The sequence below is a fragment of the Ictalurus punctatus genome, chromosome 12 (assembly GCF_001660625.3).
Source record: "Ictalurus punctatus breed USDA103 chromosome 12, Coco_2.0, whole genome shotgun sequence".
In the NCBI taxonomy this organism is placed as follows: domain Eukaryota; kingdom Metazoa; phylum Chordata; class Actinopteri; order Siluriformes; family Ictaluridae; genus Ictalurus; species Ictalurus punctatus.
Window position 1 is genome coordinate 15,962,546 of NC_030427.2, and position 18,553 is coordinate 15,981,098.

Sequence of the window (18,553 nt, forward strand, 5' to 3'; positions counted from 1 at the left end):
GATTCGTGCGCTCCAGAAGTGAGGAAACGAAACCTAAAGGCGACGCTGCGTTGGAGTTCACTGCGCTGTACCGAGGATCTTCATTAAGCTGTAAATTCTGTAAGTAAACCTGAACATTTCAGAGTTTACACCTAATATGTTAGTATTACTCTCTTTATAAATGATTAGAGGAACACAGAGGTTAATTTTATTAGAAATACGCGCCGTCATTCGGCTCACTTCCTCAAGTTTCGTTTTGAATTCAGAGAATTTAAGCGAGTCTTTAAACACACATTCATTTCTTTACTTACTCATGCAGTTGTGCTTGTACACTTTTACTTCTGTTTTTTATCTGATTTCTGTTTTATTCACACGACATTTTGGCTTATTTTTTCAAGCCTGATCTTATATACTGTCCCCTGTTGGAACAGCAAGGCCAGTTTTATTTGTTTTTGTTGTACACGGAAAACATTTGGGTTTGAGGTCAAAAGATGAAGATTAGACAACCAGAAGGCCAGTAAATTAGAACATGGCACATTTTCTTTGAACGCATCATTTTTTCCAAGTGATAAAAAATACTGTATCATGTAACTGACAGGTGTTTCTTATTATCCAGGTGTGTTGTGCTTGATTGATTGTTTAAATAATGAATAGCTCTGAATATCTACTCTCGGGTTTCTCTGGAGTCCTGTGGACACTGTATATGTTGTTAAAAAAGGATAAACCAAAATGTAGACCAGAGAGCAGTCTATGGGAGGGAAACAAGCCATTATGAAGCTGAGAAAAGAGAGAGTCTATCAGAGCCAAAAACAACAGCTAGTGACATCTTCAACAACTTCCACGGGGCAGGGGTGAAGGTATTACAATCCACTGTATACAAAAGACTTATAGACATATAAAAATGCAGAAATATAGAGGCCATACCTCAAGATGTGAAAAAGTGGAAGGTTTTAGACTGGCCAAATCAGTCAACAGCCTTTAACCCAGTTGAGCAGCATTTCACCTCCTGAAGACGAGACTGAAAGAAGAAACTCCCCGAAACCAACAACGACTAAAAGAGGCTGCGGTAAAATCCTGGAAAAGCAACACAAAAGAAGAAACCAACAATATAGTGGCAGTTTTTGCAAGCAAGGGATATGCAACTAAATATTAAGTGTTATTTACGTTTAAGACTTTCTGTTCCAATATATTTGCTTACCTAAAAATTGGGTGGTCCGTCACCAAAAGGTGCCGTGTTCTAAGTTGTTCGACACATCTAGATATAGATGTAAATAACAGGAAATAAAAGCTGAAATCCTGAACTCTTGTCTCATCTCCAGCCTTTGATCTCAAACCCAAATGTCTTTGGTGTATAGCACAAACACGTGAATAGGCCTTGCTGTTCCAATAGTTTCAGAGGGGACTGTATGTTCATTTACAGCCTTGCTGTACATTACAGGAGCAGAGCACAATGTTCAATATTGACTTAAATCTTCACATTTGCGTTATGAAAATAGAAAAGAAGTTGTTTCTTTTTATACTATACTCATATTGTATTTCTGTTATATGTGGATAATATTAGGAGTTAAAACCAAAAAAAAAAAATAGTTTAAATCCAGGCTCATGTTGAATTAACTGCAAAATTTTGTTCATATTAATAACAAAATATTCCTGAAAGATATTTCTTATAAGTTTTATCATCTCCATTTGTTCTTATAATAGTGTGTGTGATGCGTTCTATTCGATTTGATTAGATTTACTAGTTTTTTTCTAGGTGTTTCTCTTGAACGTATAAAACATCTCAATTCATGCAGTGATGATTTTCTAATGAACTTGAACTTTCCTAACAAAACGTGGTATTTCGTTTCATCCAGAACAAGAATGCAAAGCCAGCTTTTTTACGAGTGTATTTTAGTTTCAGTCTCTGTGCTGTTTACGTTTCAGCTTCTGACTTAAGTTTAATTTCTGCATTTCTCCTGCAGGCTTGAGCATCTCTCACGTCCTTCATCATGGCAGAAGTGACAGACAATGTGGCTTTGCTGAGCCTCGAGGATGATCTGACCTGCAGCATCTGCTTGTGTCCTTTTGACGAGCCGGTGAGTCTGAACTGTGGTCACAGCTTCTGCCGCGGGTGTCTCGAGGAGACATGGAACAGTGCAAGCTCCTACTACTGCCCGCACTGCCGTGCACACTACCTCACCAAGCCAGATCTGAAGAAGAACACGGTGCTCAGCGCAGTGGTCGACACTTTCAGGGCCAAAGCTGGTACTGGAGCAGGGTTAGACGGAGGTCCAGATGCTGGCTTCGGTGCTGCCGGTGTGCCACGCTCGCCACGTTACGAGCCCAAGCCCATCATGTGCGACATGTGCAGCGAAGCCAAGGCAGTGAAAACGTGTCTGACTTGTATCACATCGTTCTGCACAGAGCACGTGCGCCCTCACCTGGAGAACCCGCTGTTCCGTGCGCACGAGCTGTGTGAGCCGCTTGCCGACCTCACGGAACGGCTGTGTCCTGAGCATGGGAAGCTGATGGAGTTCTACTGCGCACGCCATGAGAGGAGCATCTGCAGCAGCTGTTTGCAGCAGAGTCACAAGGAGTGTGGATTCTCCACTCCCAATGAACAGCGCATGAAGATAGAGGTGCCGTGTCAAATTTTTAAAAAAAATGAATGACTAAGTCTTAAAACTCCACCCTGATTGATTTGTATATAAAGCCTTCTAAATAGCATGCGATCATCAACTATATCCACAGTTTATTTTTTTTGTTAGGAAATTCTGACGTTTCCTACATTACCCACAATGCCGTTCGATGGTCTGCTGATAGTGGTTTGGTGAGATTTAGCCCTATCTAAAGAGAGAGATGCAGCGGCACTTTACTACTTTAGTCTGACATCACTGGAAACTGAAACATGAGCGAGAAAATACGTTTTTAGGAGCTAACAGGGAAACCCGATTCTTTGAGATTGTTGACAGGAATAACGAGACCGATAGCACCAGAATCAGTAAACACATGAGTGCAGTATAAACAGATTAGCTGAGTTGCGGGGTGGAGTTTGGCTCGTCATATCTTGATTTGAATCTGTAGTGTTGTCACCGTGTGAATTTTGTTTGTGTTGGTTTGAACAGTCTGAACTGCGGGACAAGCTGAACATTCTGGATGGGAAAACTGAAAAGAACCAGCTGGTCATAACGCAGATGAGGGAGCAGCAAGCTAAGCTCAAGGTCAGTGTGTGTGTGTGTTTGTGTGTGTGAAACGTTCTGTATGTTTTGTACAAAGCTCATATTTACTCACTCATATGTCAATGGTATTATTAGTGGGTGTTCCCTGTTTATTACTTATCCTCCTAGTGTGTGTGTGTGTGTGTGAGAGAGAGAGAGAGAGAGGGAGAATTGTTGAGCAATTGTTGATTTTCTGTGACGAAATGTCACATTACAACAAACAGGAGGAACGAGAAGGCTCTTTCCCCTAAACAATGACTAACCAATCATAGCTTAGCAACAGTAACCAAGGACAAGCTTTACTCTTGACACTTTGCTCCTTTATGCCTTTTTATTGTTGTAGCCCCTAGCCAACATAGGAAATATTTGTAATAATATATTTAATAACGAAAAATTGCGTCTATTCAATTGTCCCATAATGGTTAAGGACAATGTACTTTGCGTGAGTGCAGCAGGGACTCTGGCAATACTAGCTATGAAACAATAACTAAGTGAGAGCCAGATGGTAACACAGACATGAGGCACCCTGGGGCATAAGGCAGCCAGTCACTCCATCATCAGGCGGGGGGGGCCTTTAGCATCCAAACATCCCAGTTCACCACAACACTCTATGCCTGTGAGCCCTCTAGTTCTACTCCCTTACCTAAGAAAAAAAACATCACAAAAAGCCTGGACTTAAACACAGCCTGGACTTAAACACAGAGACTGTGTCTGAGTCCCGAACACTAATTGGAAGGCTGTTCCATAACTGTGGGACTTTGTAAGAGAAAGATCTTCCCCCTGTTGTAGCATTCACTGTTCAAGGTACCAACAAATAGCCTGCACCTTTTGATTGAAGTAGGTGTGGCTGATCGTAAAAGACCAAAAGTTCACTCACGTACTGTGACGCAAGACCATTCAGTGCTTTATTGGTCAATAGCAGTATTTTATGATTAATGCAAAATTTTACTGGGAGCCGATGCATCATCATAATCATATCATATGGTCATATATGCCTGGTCATATCTTCTGGTTCTAGTTAGGACTCTTGCAGCTGCACTCTGGACTAACTGGAGCTTGTTTATGCTCCTACTGGAACAACCAGACAGTAAGGCATTAGAATAATCAAACCAAGAGGTGATGAAAGCATGAACTAATATTTCTACATCATGTAGTGACATTATATTTCTTATCTTATCCATATTTCTGAGATGAAAGAAGGCTGTCCTTGTAATACTATCTACATGAGTGTCAAATGAACGACAGGTCAATAATCACTCCAATGACTTTTACTGCTGTACATGATGAAACAGAAAGGTAGTCCAGAGTTACTATGTGATCAGAAAGCTTACTTCTAGCTGCATGTGGTCCTAGTACAAGTACTTCTGTCTTGTCAGAGTTAAGAGAAGGTAAAAGGAAGTTAATAAGCATCCAGTGACTAATGTCACTGTTGTTTAATGTCGTTCATCTGCCTTTGCTGAAACATACAGCTGTGTGTCATCAGTATAACAGTGGAAGCTAATTCCATGTTTAAGGATAATTTGACCCAGAGGTAGCTTATATAAAGAAAAGAGTAGTAGGCCTAAAACAGAACCTTGCGGAACACCAAACTTTACCTCAGTATGCATAGAGAAGTCACCATTTACATCAACAAACCGATAACAATAAGTCAAATAAGACCTGAGTCAGGAGAGGGCCGTTCCCTTAATGCCAACAACAAGGAGAATAGAATGATTAATGGTGTTAAAAGCAGCACTAAGGTCAAGCAACACAATGATCCAAGGCCACTAGTAGGTCATTTACCACTTTAACCAGTGCTGTCTCTGTGCTCCGATGAGGCCTAAATCCTGACTGATAAATTTCATGAATGCTATTCCTATGTAGGTATGCACATAGCTGCTCACTTCGCCCTCACACCATGTCATATATCCCTGAAATGTTATTTTCTTATATAATATACAGATGAGGTCATAAGTTTACATACGCCTTGTAGAATCTGTAAAATGTGAATAACATAAAAAATGAGGCATCATAAAAATGAGGTTTTTTTATTTAGTGCTGCCCTGAATAAGCTATTTCACATAACAGATGTTTACATATAGTCCACAATACACAATAATAACTAAATTTACAGAAATGAGCCAGTTTAAAAGTTCACTTATGCTTTATTCTTAATACTGTGTGTTGTTACCTGGATGATCAACGACAGTGTTTGTTTCGTGATAATTTCTTTTTTTCTTCCGCATATTTGACCCTTTTCCAACATTGGCTATATGATGTTGAGGTCCATCTTTTCACACAAAGGTGCAAACATTCATTGATTCTCAAGAAGGGAACACGATACATTAAGAGCCAGGGGGGTGTAAACTTTTGAACAGGATGATTGTTGTGTAAACTGTTATTATTTTGTCTTCTGTTAAACATGTAAATATCTTATATAGGTTCTGAAGGGCAGTGCTAAATGAAAAATAAGATTTAAAAAAAATAATAATTTACACCGATGATCCAAAAGTTTACACCCCCCTTGCTCTTAATGTATCGTGTTGCCTTCTTGAGCATCAGTGACTGTTTTCACCTTTTGTAATAATTGTGTACGAGTCCCTCAGTTGTCCTCAGTGTGAAAAGATGGATCTCAGCATCATATAGTCACTGTTGGAAAGGGGTCAAATATGCAGAAGATGCTGGAAAATGCTAAGAATGTGCAGGATCTGGGGGATTTTTCTTAGCCACAGCCAGCTTATAAAAAGAACTGCAGTCTAGCTGATGGCTAAGAGCCCTCTGGTGTTTCACTGCAGGTGTCATGGCAACATTCTTGAAGTTCTTGGGTATCGCTTATAAGCTTCGTGTTCCTTCAAAGCGCATTGTCCAGACTTCAGTAAGTGGACCATGTACCATAATTAGTTCCATGTGTTCAATGTAGTGGTGTTTTGGTCGTAGTTTAAAATCAGGGAAGGTTGCCAATAATTGCCAGGTTGCCAGTAAATTGAGGTGCCATAATTAATTCAACAATGTCTTTGAGGAGCATGAGTATTTCCCATGTGTTGTCAACCAAAACAATGTAATGGCCAATAAGCCAAGGTAAAAGCCTAATTAGACACCAGTTGTCATGGCCATTTCCCCCCAAGTGTGCTCTTGGTGGAGCAGCCCTTTCAAATCATATAATTGTATTTCTTTGCCACCAGGACTTTGATTCAAAGAGACATCTCTACTTGGACTATTCCTTCTAAAACATCATGCAGTATTTCAGGGAGATAATTACCAATGAGAAGAAAATGTTTTTCTTTCTCCAAATTTGTTATGAGTTGGCATTGTCCTCTCACACTTATGTTTCTACCCAAATTTGGATCCTGCAAAGATTCTTGCACCTGCCTTTTTTGTGTGTGTGTCTCTCTCTCTCTCTCTCTCTCTCTCTCTCTCTCTCTCTCTCTCTCTCTCTCTCTCTCTCTCTCTTTCTGAGTTGAAGTGCACCAGTTCGTACCTTCGGAGCTCTCATAAAATCCTGCAAGAGAGTGGGCACCAAGGTTATCTGCTGACACATAGAGCACTGTTCCTTTAACAGCTTTACCAAGCTACTCAGTGTAGACCCGATGCTATTCGAGAGAGGCTAAATCTCAAAGAAGTGTGTACATACTTTTGTTGCAGTGTTGCACAAAAGAGCAAGCTGAATGGAGCTTAGTGTTGATCTCTATTTGCAATGACCCATTTGTCTGTTTGTAAAGCTCACACATCTGATGATCTAATTTCTTTTAGATTTCTTAAAAGGTTAGCCACTTCAGAATCATCAATGTACAGGCCCAGGACGATTGTGTATTCATCACAACTAAGAAGTTCAAACGTCAGTTCAAACAGCCCAATCAAAATCTTCCTTGTGTTGCGTTCCACTCAGCCTCTGTAGTTGTTAATCTTCTTCAACTTACTGCCATTTACAGCGGACTAAAATAAGCTCAGTTAAATTGATCCGATAAAAAAAAAAAAGAAATAGAATGAGAGAAATCGTGCAAATCAGGCACCGAACTCAAAAAAATCTAGTAATACAGTGAAAATGTTAGGGTTTTTGTTTATTCTAATGAATTAATTTGGGTTAAAACGAATTCAGGGAAAACTGTGCAGTGTCTCACATTATAATGTATATCATTCTACATTTCCCTCCCTGCCATGCTGGAATATATCCACATCATCCACATAATTTTGTTATATTGTTTTAGTGTTACACTGCCAAGAGATTGTACTGTTATGAATGTAGCATTAATCTTTAAGGTATGTCCCATAATTAGAAATTTTCATTACAATAGTTGATATGCTAGGCACAAAAACATCTGACGTAGAAATTGTAACCAATGAGGGGCGGGGGCTTAATGTTGATTGCATGAAGGTGATCACACGACTTCTACAAATTGTTTGTGATTATAAAGTGTCACAGGAAGCATCCAGAACAATTTGCTTGTTCGGCTGGTTGCGTGTGTTTTCCTGTCGCTGACTGATGTTGCATTCCCCTGCAGGAAATGGCGGTGGTGCGTAAGCGCGCTCTAGAGGCGGAGTATCAACAGATTCGGGAGATGTTGCAGAGGGATGAGCGAGAGGCCTTGGACAGTCTAGATAAAGACCTGGAGAGCGGCATCACCAAGCTCAACGCCCTCATGAAGAAATTCAACCAGAATATCGACAAGATGAGCTCCACCAGAGCTGAGATCAACAACCTGCTGGCCAAATCCCACTCTCTGGACTTCTTACAGGTGAGCACCTGGGAACACTGACCAAGGGAATTCTGGGAAAAGTTGACTTGGTGGCTATAAGCAGGTAATAATCACCAGATGAGCCATAAGCAGGTAATTTTAACCAGTTAATTACAGTAATTATGACCAGGTGAGCTGTGTGTAACTAGCTGGTCATTATAGTCTGTTATTTACAGTAATGGGACATTACAACCAGTTAATTACACAAATGGGTCATTATAACTAGTTAATTACACTATTTATGACCAGTTGAGCTGTGGCTAATTATGACCGGGTCCTTATAACCAGTTAATTACAGTAATGGCCGTTATGACCATTTCATTATGGTAATTAAAACAAGAAGAATTTATATATATATATATAGATAGATAGATATAGATATAGATATAGATAATTTTATATAGATAGAAAAAAAAACCAGCTAAAGACCCACCTCTTTCGTGAACACTTAACTAACCCATAACTTGCCCCTCCCTCCTTTTATATAAAAAATAAATAAATACAATTCTTCACTTACTCTGGCTTTTACACCTCTACTCTGCACTTTGCTTCTCTAGAACTCAATTAAAAGATCTTGTATGGTAGCACTACTTGTATTGTTCTCCACTTGATATATCACTTTGCTTGTATTTCCTCATTTGTAAGTTGCTTTGGATAAAAGCGTCTGCTGACTGAATAAATGTAAATGTAATCACGAACCACTACCTAATAACAGGTAATTATGAGCAACTGAGTTTTGGAGTAAATATGATGGTGAAATTCTGACTGGATAATTATTGAAATAATGTTAATTAAACATTAGGTTATTAAATATGGTAACTCTGGTAACTATGACCAGATGAGCTTTGGGTAATTTTGACTGGGTAATTATGGTAAATGTGACTAGCTAGTTAATTATGATTAATGATAAATAATCATATAATTTTTGTATCTATGAACAGACAATATAATTCTGACCAAGTGATTATGTTAATTAAGACTGTTGGATAGGTAATTCTGACCAGGTGAAGTTAAGGTTAGTTGTAAATGTATAATTATGAAAGGGTAGTCCTTCTATACTGTATGTGAGAAGGTGAACTATGAGCAGGTAATTGTGATAATATGGTTAATACGGAGATTATAATAATTCATGTACTTACAGTCACTTTGGGGTGATCAGCAGCTAACAGTCACGGAGAGAAAAACGATCTTTTTATCATTCGTTGGGTGTATATGCATACGCAAATATGTAAATTGCACGACTTTTGCATTTTTATTTTTTGTTTGGTGATGCGACTGATGTCAAAGACGGGAAGGTCAGACACGGAAGCCGTCAACATGAAATAGCTGGATTATAAGAAAAGCAAATCTTTCGGAAATATGATTGCTCATCTTTGCTGTAGGCATCTGTGGAAATGCCCTCTGTGGTGAGCTTTGACCCTTACTCCCCACGAATCAACCTGGACTCCAAGCGTGTCATTGCATACCACTCCAGCATCGTTGGCCTGAAGGAGCAGATTAATAAAATTCTGCGTGAGCCCGTGGACAACAGGATTTCCCTCCTCAAACCAGGTGTGTGTGTGTGTTTAAGGAAAGTTGTGTGTGTTGGTTATTTGTATTGTTCTGTAATTGCATGTAAGTGCATGCATAGAGCTCTGACATTGAAATGCTTTACAGATTTGGTAAAGCCGGTTCCTGGTGAAGGTGAAACGAGTGAAACACAGAAAAGTGAAAGAAAGAAATGTGAAACACAGAAAAACAAAATCGGTAAAAATCTGATTTGATGAAATCTCCATTAAAAGTGGTGGTTAATGATTAGACTAACATAATCATGGCTGATCCTGATGATCTCACTGTAGGTTTCTCTCCCTCATGATAAATATTGTTGAATACTGATATAATCGCAGGTGATGGACTCAAACCGTCTTTCTTAAGAAGCTACTTTTAAAAAATTCTATATTTCAAGGCCATGGTTTTATCTTATAGTGTGTTTTTTTTCTCTTTTTTTTTTGATGTGTTTTAGGTGCTACTGGAGCTTCGGTTAATCTGCCAAACCCGAGGGAAACTGGTGAGCGTTACGATAAATAATAATCACAGTAATAGCAATTATAAATATAGCGGCAAGCAGCAATCCGTGGGATCCAAGCACTCATAGCAAATAGCGCCCATAGTGGCCAGTTCTGTCTAAATTAAATAGAACACTATAAATAGAGATTAACGTACTATTCAAGTTTTGTGACAGTAGCTCAATGCTGAAAGCTGACAGGCCAACCTTGTTTTAAGTAAACTAGCTGTCACTAGAAATCTACTTACAGATTGGCACAATAATGGAGTACACCTGATTTCAGCTCAAAATTTCAGAATTGTTCAGTAATCGCATAAGTGCATGCGTGGAGCTTGAAATGAAATGCTTTCAGACTTATGGTTCCTGCAAAACATCTATTTGAAAGTAGCCCTGCCCCCATCCATAACCAGACCCCAGTATTTGCAGATATCATTCCAAATCTTGTCCTGAACCATCCATTTACGTTTCATGCAAACGTATCCATTACATCATGAGATACAGCAGGGTTGAGTAAACTAATTAGTGAAATGTGGCGGCCATATTGTTAAACATGTTTTTGGCCACTAATACGTTTCAGATTCAACCCAGTGGTTTGACACCAATTTTGTAAAGATAAGACAAATATCCTAGGACTAGGTTTTGCATAATATGCAGATGATTGAAAATGTGAGTGGGCAGGGCTAAATGCTCCCAAGGGCAAATGAGAAGGAAAAAGAGGTTTATTTTAAGTCATGAAGCAATGAGAATTTCCAGCCACTGTTTAATACTCTCTGTTAATGTTTACTGAACTCCATGTGACCAACATGTGAGGGGTGGACACACCATCTCACGTGTGGAACTTTTACCGCTAAATTTATTTCAAATAAATTTCAAATTTATTTCTTATCACCGGATACCAGCATGTAGGTAAAACACCACACTTATGAAATGTATTGTTTTTATCCACAACGGACTCAAGGTTCTACCCCGAGTGAAGACCCCCAAACCCCGAACTCCGGATTTCAGCCCAAGGGTGGTCCTGGAGGAGCGAGAAGGAAACCTCAGCCGAGTAAGACGTAGAGGACAATCATCCTGTATTGTTCAGGCTTCCTTAAAAATTTAAGAACACATTGATCCTACAGAGCAAAACTTTCTGCAGTCTGTTGTTCAGATCTTTTAACATCTGTTTTAAAGGAGACAAAAAGGAGAACCGAGATCACAAAGATCACAAAGATCACAAAGAGCGCAAAGATCACAAAACAGAAAGTAAGTCCAAGTAGGAGGAAAAACTCAAATACTATGAACAAAAGTCATCGTTAAAAAAAGCACAGAATTGTAAAAGTACTGAATTTTGGTTGTTCCAGTGATTCCGAGACATATTTTAAAATAAAGCTGCACTGGTTTGTTAAAGCACAACCCCCACCCCAGATGATCCACCCATCTCTGCAGAAAGTTTTAGCATGATTCCAAAAGAGCAATAAATCCGAATCCTCGATTAGAAAAACACATCCATCAGCAATGTTCTTGCTTTTAATCACCATCAATGCTTCTTTGATTAGAAGCAGGAGATTTTTACATTTGAGCAAAATCATACTTTAGGATTGGGTTTCATGTCCAAAGAAAGAAAGAAGAGGAATTGAAGAGAAGAAAAAAGAGGAACAGAAGGAAATAATGGGGAGAAACACACAAAAAGAAAAGTGCTAGAAAGATGGAAAGAAATAGGAACATGAAAAGAGAGTATAGAAAAAAGAAATAAAGATGAGGAATTTAAGAAAATATGGGAAGAAACAAAAAACAAGAAAAAAACAGAAGGGAGGGAAGGAAGGAAGAAAAAGAATGAATGAATGAACGAGGGTTCCAGTAACAGTGTTTGCCCTGATGCCTTGAGGTTCACATCCATGGAATTAAAGAAGAAACAAAATGTAAGAAGGAAAAAAGAAAAAGGTATAGAGAAAATGAAAGTTTTAGTAACAAAAAAAGAGAAAGAATGAAGGTAAAAAAAGAGGAACAGAAAGAAAGAATGAATGAAAGGAGCAACATTAAAAGGGGGACAGAAGGCAGGAAATACATTGATTGATTTATTGGTTGATTGGTTGATTAATTGATGAGTAATGAGCTCATGATTGTGTTGTGTTCATGTGTTTGTGTTCTCTGGGGGGTTTTTTTGTCCCGAAGGGAGAAAAGGTCCTGGCAAAGGAATGAATCCGGCATTGTCCAAGAGCATGGAATTTCTGGATAATCTGAATACAAGACCTTTTGTTGCAGGTAGGAACAAGAGCGTTCATGTTGCGTACAGTTAACAGGCAAACAGACAACCGAGAAACTACACACTGCAATTAGGAGAAAAAAACCCTGAGACGTCAAAGAACCCTACGTAGAGCAGGCTGCGGCCGCTAAGAGCACAAATCCTAGTGTACTACAGCTATAATATACTTAGATTACATGGTTTCAGACATAACCAGTGCTACGGTTCTGAATCTGTGATTAAATTTCACTGTCATTTTCTTAATAAAACATGAAGGAACCATTTAAAAATAAATTTAACAAAATAAAATGAACCATTTAAAAAAAATGCAAACTCTGTTATGCTCACTCCAAATCTTGAGCATATACAAGTTTCTTTTCCAAAGCTGTATCAGAAAGACTGAAGGTTACTCTTCTTTAGTCATGTGATTGGTCATGTGACTCATGTGACTGTGTGAGTTGTACTGATAAAAAAAAAAACGATAAAGTGCAGTGTATCATTAAGTTCTGCTTTTTTATGTCATAAATTTTTTGTCAAAATCAATTTTGATCGCTTTCATTGAGTCGTTTATTTGGATGTATATTTTTTGATTAACATGTTTTTTGTCTCTAGCTCCAGTCGATATGAGTTCAGCAACCATCGGCGCTGCTACGAGAAGCGAACTGTTGAAGTGTGAGTGACTCAGAACGAAATAATTCACCTGTGTTTGTTTTTTTCTGATCAAATGCAGATGTGTACGAATTAATGCTCGTGTGTATGTTAATCCAGTTGCCGCCACGCTCACCTTTGACTTCCGGACAGCACATAAACGAGTGGCGCTCTCTGAGAACAACACCAAGGCGTCCGTATCGGACGAGCCGTCTCCCTATCCAGACATCCCTCCTCGCTTCACCGTGTGCTCACAGGTATTAAACTGTAACATCACTTGACGGTGGCTTGGCGGTTAAGGCTCTTGGTTATTGATCGGACGGTCGGGGGTTCAAGCCCCAGCACTGCCAAACTGCCACTGTTGGGTTAGGATTAGGTACCCTAACCCTCCAGTGGTGCTGTATCACGGCAGACCCTGTGCTTTGACCCCAACCTCCTAACATGCTGGGATATGCGAAGAAAAGAATTGCTGTAATGTATATGTGATCAGTAAATACTCATTATCATTATAACAATTAACAGCTGACTCTGATCAAGTTATTAGATAGAATGTCCATAAAGCGTACTTTATATACGTCACTTCCTGTTTTTTTATCTTGCAGGTGCTCTGCGGTCAGGGCTTTTCTCGTGGCCGCCATTACTGGGAGGTCAAAATGAGCAGCAATAACTTCTGCGGCTTAGGTCTGGCATATGCCTCCATCGATCGCAAAGGTCCTTCCAGCCGCCTGGGCCGTAACGCCCAGTCCTGGTGCATCGAGTGGTTTAACATCAAGCTTTCAGCATGGCACAACAGCAGCGAGAAGGTGCTGGCCAACCCGAACCCGAGCCGCGTAGGCGTCCTGCTGGACTGCGATAACAGTACTGCTATCTTCTACAACGTACAGGACCGTGCGTACCCCATCCACACCTTCGTCTTTCCTTTCTCCGAGGCCGTGTATCCAGCATTCTGGATCTTTTCCAGCGGCTCTTCTATTACGCTTTGCAAACTAAATAATTAACGGCGCTTTATAACCGTATAGCGGTGGTGGGCGACGTAAGGGTGTAAATGGCGTTAAAAAAATAGAGCCTGCATTAATCAGCAATTTGTGTGCTTGCTCTAAAACAAATCCCTATACAGTATATTCCTGAGATATGAAAAAAATTAAAAAGCTTTAAAAAAATATTTAGTGATTACTATAAACAAACTGTTTGAAATCAATGGTTGTGGTGATTGTAGGACGTTATTTTATGTTTTGTTGATTCTTATCAAAGGGAATATTGAATTTTATTCCCAAGGAGCTGTGAATAGAAGAGCAAGAGAGTAGTTACCCTCACGTTCTCACAAGTAAGCAACATTTAGAAGCGACATTCCAATCGAGATTTTCTCAATTCTACACAAATTAGGTATAACACGTTAAACAAGCGACAAACGTAAACTACCAGCTCAAATGATTCCTCAGACCGACCCTACGGTGAGCATGGTCCGGCGTTTCTTCAGTTCCACACTCACAAATTTAGTTCCTACCTACAGTTAGTTCCTATTTACTGTTTGAACTACAAAACTTATAACTGCCGTTTCATTTTATCCAGATATACAGTATGACCTCTCATTAATGTGTATAGAGACGTTACGAAGAAAAATACAGTTTGGAAGGAAGTAACAGAGATCGTTGTTGCCTCTGGTGAGTGTACTTGGCTAGTACAGGTAGCATATTTTGCTAATCTAATCTGATATCAAAGCTGGTATGCAGCAGAGTATGTAACGTAACTCTACCAGTTTTGGATTTTCACACTGATTAGTGCGTTATATAAACTGTATAGATATCAAAAATGCCGAAAAGCCATGCCCACAAGCAAACTACAAGGGATACAAGTGACTTTTCACTTTCTAGTGTGAATGTAAAGTCTGCTTGCACTCGGAATATCGTTTCTGCAGAAAAGCCAAATCAATGTTGAGGAAGTCAGGCAAATTAGTAATCCAAAGCTTTCTGAATGCTAGAAGTTTGGATGCTTACTTCTCTTATATGGATAAGATATAATGCTACTGGTTTAAAGCAGTATTCATTCATATATCTACATATGTATATTTCATCAGTTGCTGGCCTGCAGTTCATTGCTGATGATCAGCTCTTGTTTGTTCATTGAGGGTTGACTCATACGCTTCACCCTCCACAAACAGGTTTTATTGCCAGTAGACAAACCAGGGCGAAGTCTACAGCTTGCGTGCTTGAGAGCAGAAAAATAAATAACCAGCTCTGGTGACGGTGATCGTGAAACATCTCTGGAAGTGTGGAATATGGGAATCTTACTTCACACGTCCGTGTTTCACAGTTTTACATCTCTGGTGTGAAAGTTGAGGTGAAAGTGAAAGGCACCTTTTCGGCATTTTATTGCCTTGAACGTAAGGGTGCCATTATTTTACACACACACCCAGGAGAGACGTTGCATCCCTTAAATCAAGAGTGATGTCACATTTAAAAATGGAGCACAAACAGGCATGTGTCGATGTTCAATTTTTGTGTAACAGTAATAAAAACAACAACAGCGACAGCTATCATGGATTAGAATGTCCTCAATATCATTAGATTTCCTAAATCATCTGGTAAACTGTATGGATTGGGTTCTCCAAGACATTTACAGAAATTTTGTATCCTGACCTCTTAATAGGTTGGATTTCCCTTTAGGTAAGGTTCCTAAGTACACGCTTAGAAGATTTAGCAGCCTTAAAGGTTCTTTGGTTGACCCTCTGGGGTTGATGATTCCATGTAAAACCCTATAACAGAGGGTTTCCCTTTTAGAGCAGCTTCCAAGTAGAGGAGGAATGGTTTAGTTAGTGCCATGTAATTTACAGCTTTAAAACAAATAAGGAAATTTCTATTGTGAAAATGTAGAACCCTTAAGGGTCCTTTGACTGTCTCAGTTTCATGTAGAACCAAACAACAGGGGTTTCCTTTTAATAAATGGTTTAATTAATGGTTTCCACCTACACTACACTCTTTACAACCCTGTGGGGAAACCCTTGATGGTTCCATGTATGTAGAGAGTTTCTCTTACATGTATCGTAGAAATGTTTTCAAGTATTGTGATACAGTATTTTTATCGTATCATCTCCTAGTGTGGAGTAGAAACCAAAATTGTGTGTGTGTGTGTGTGTGTGTGTATATATATATATATATATATATATATATAGTATAAATGATCATCGGCACATGCCTTATTATAAGTGATCCATTGTGGACAGTCAGATCTTTAAGGGTGTTTCGTCATGTTGAGGCATTTAAATTTTAAAGTTCTATCTGACTAGCTTGCTTGTGATTGTGAGATGTTAAGATCCCAAGCTATTACTGTCTGTATTCCGAAATGTCAGGTACAGCTTTAGAAAACACCCGGATATCCAAGGAGGACAGTGCAAACCGGGTGGTTCTGGTTCCTAGGTGATGTGACTGTATGAATTTTGCATTCACACAACCCAGATTTCACCGAGAGCTCCCATCAGACACGGCTGATAATTCCGTTTAGGACAGCCACTGATGTGCAAACTGTGAGTACGAGTGGGCCTTTTATTACTGATCCAGGATCAGCTCCAAACATAATCCGTGATAAGAGAAACTGGAGAACTGATCTCAGATCAGGATATTGTCTACTGATGCTGTTCAGAAGCAGAACTCAGGCAGACCTGATTAATGAACATGGGTATGTTGGTTCTTGTATTGTACTTGTTAATATTTTAGACATGTCGAAGGGTGAATTGAGTTTCCAAGCTTTTAGAGTTTTTCCTTTACTCCACGCTGATTGTATTTGGTCTCAATTTAACCGTATATAATTATTATTCTGTATATTGTGTCCGTATTGTGTTAAAATGTGCAGTGTGTTAATTATACCATTCTACATAACACGAGGGTGTGAAAAAGATATTTATTCAGCTGAAATATTCCACGTTCGGTTCCACCTTCCCTCCCGAAATTCTCCTTATTCACATTTAAACAAGCATCCAACAGATTTAATGTCATAACGAAGAAATAATGTCCCGGCCCATGTTCAGATTTTTTTTTGTTCACCAGCTGTATTAATGCAAAAATGTATTAATGTTCTTGTTTGTTTGTTTGTTTTTTCCTGGCTCAAGTTATCCGGTTAACCAGGACACACTACTATGTTAAATCTGAAAAATCTTTTCATTATGTAACTGTAGAAAATCATTATATTATGATTTTGTAATTAATGTCAAACAGAACTGCATCCACTTTGTCTACTTTGTGAACAGTATAAATAATACAACATTTGCATTCATTTGCCAGATTTGTGGGAGTTACAGCTTCTAAATAAACAGTTATCCACATGCACAATCCAAGTGTTGATTCATTTTGTTAAGGCTTCTGATTGGTCAGAAGATAATAATGCATCTGCAAATCACAGGTTTATATTAACGCACTCATTCTAATACGGTATCTTTTCTATAGTAAGGATGTGAGTAATTGGTGGAGTCGCCAGTGTTAGTGCTTTGTAAAAGTCAAAGGTAAGCCCTTAACTTTAAGCTATCAGACTCCTTTAGAACAGAGGAGTTTATGCTTTATGTCTTTGTGGTTTCTCTGTAATATTACAACTATTACAGAATTTAGCTCACACTATATACATGAAAAATTTAGCAACATAATAAAGCACACAGATCTCAACTCTGGAGTGTGATAGGGCCAAACTATACTTTAGCACTAGAGCAGTTTATAATCTAGTGTACTCTAGTGTACTACATTCAGTGTTGGGTAAATTACTCCAAAAAAAGTAATCCACTACAGATGACCAATTACTACTGTAAAATTGTAATCTGATTACATTAGTTATTACTGCATGTAAAAAGTGATCAGATTATTAATTACTTTACTTTCATGTTCCTTTCAAAACCTATCAAACCTACAAAAATACACTACAAAGTGAAACTCAATACTTTCAGTAATTTTAGTGCACGTCAATGTATGACATGAGCAGAAAAAGCTGGATTTATTATAACGCTTGCCTCGGGTGTTGTCACTGTTTGTAGGAATACCAGACGGATAAAATGTAAAACATTTCTAACTAGGCTAGTTTGGTGTCACTAGTCACAACTAACTAAGCTAACATTGTATGGGTTTTGCTCCTACAGTACCATGAAGTACTTTATCTTCCCTTATGCTCCGCTCATATCATGTTCACGTAAACTGGAACACATAAACATTTACACACCTTGTTTTCCTGCTCAGCATCAGAGGATGATATTGTTTTAGTTTCAGGGGGACGTTTTCAGATATTTTAACAAATTCACACAGTGCGTTAGGATGGTCAAGACTAACACAGTATTGTACTTAGTTTTGTCCCATCCCCCTTCTAAGATGAGATATAGCCTAGTATAATACAGTACAGTATAGTATACTGCATCTCATAGCATAAGATAGCAGCAAATTAGGATGGCTCAGTAACGCTCATTAATATTAGCCTGTGATTTCCACCTGCACAATTGTTAGAGCTGCCGTTATAGAAAATGAATCAACACCTCATGTTGGGGGACTGATCCAGGGAGTGAATTTCAATGGGGGACGGCATTCCAGTTTAAACAGGTTACATTTTCTTTGGGAAATGAAGAGGGTTTCTATCTTTTATTCACTCGAAAGCCTACACAAGTGAGTTCCGCACATAAGCGTAGCAGGGATATTCTGCATGTGTTTTCCCAATGTTGACGTTCGTGATTGGCCATAATACCTACAAGCTGTAACCAATGGGAATGTCCTCACAGCACCGATCA

The 18,553-nt window shown here is 38.9% G+C and overlaps 1 protein-coding gene across 3 annotated transcripts; it reads left to right on the plus strand.

The window, feature by feature from the left end:
• The first annotated feature begins 2 nt into the window (after nucleotides 1–2).
• Nucleotides 3–17,126, plus strand: trim25 (tripartite motif containing 25). Of its 3 annotated transcripts, XM_017481735.3 has the most exons (13): nucleotides 3–99; nucleotides 1,941–2,597; nucleotides 3,084–3,179; nucleotides 7,655–7,888; nucleotides 9,271–9,439; nucleotides 9,545–9,634; nucleotides 9,891–9,935; nucleotides 10,891–10,980; nucleotides 11,106–11,177; nucleotides 12,087–12,176; nucleotides 12,769–12,828; nucleotides 12,925–13,061; nucleotides 13,407–17,126. In XM_017481735.3, exons 2-13 carry the CDS (start codon nucleotides 1,968–1,970, stop codon nucleotides 13,800–13,802), a joined length of 2,109 nt encoding a protein of 702 aa, XP_017337224.1. In that variant the 5' UTR covers nucleotides 3–99; nucleotides 1,941–1,967; the 3' UTR covers nucleotides 13,803–17,126. The 3 variants fall into 3 exon arrangements, with proteins under 3 accessions (XP_017337224.1, XP_017337225.1, XP_017337226.1); XM_017481736.3 differs by lacking the exon at nucleotides 11,106–11,177; XM_017481737.3 differs by lacking the exon at nucleotides 9,545–9,634.
• The last annotated feature ends 1,427 nt before the right edge of the window (nucleotides 17,127–18,553 follow it).

What these genes read in the sequence shown, in the direction of transcription:
- trim25 (XM_017481735.3), top strand. Translation starts at nt 1,968, where the DNA reads ATGGCAGAAGTGACAGACAATGTGGCTTTGCTGAGCCTCGAGGATGAT. An exon ending in AACACAGAAAAACAAAATCG is followed by an intron (nt 9,635 to 9,890) that starts GTAAAAATCTGA and finishes GATGTGTTTTAG; the next exon opens with GTGCTACTGGAGCTTCGGTT. An exon ending in GCTTCACCGTGTGCTCACAG is followed by an intron (nt 13,062 to 13,406) that starts GTATTAAACTGT and finishes TTTATCTTGCAG; the next exon opens with GTGCTCTGCGGTCAGGGCTT.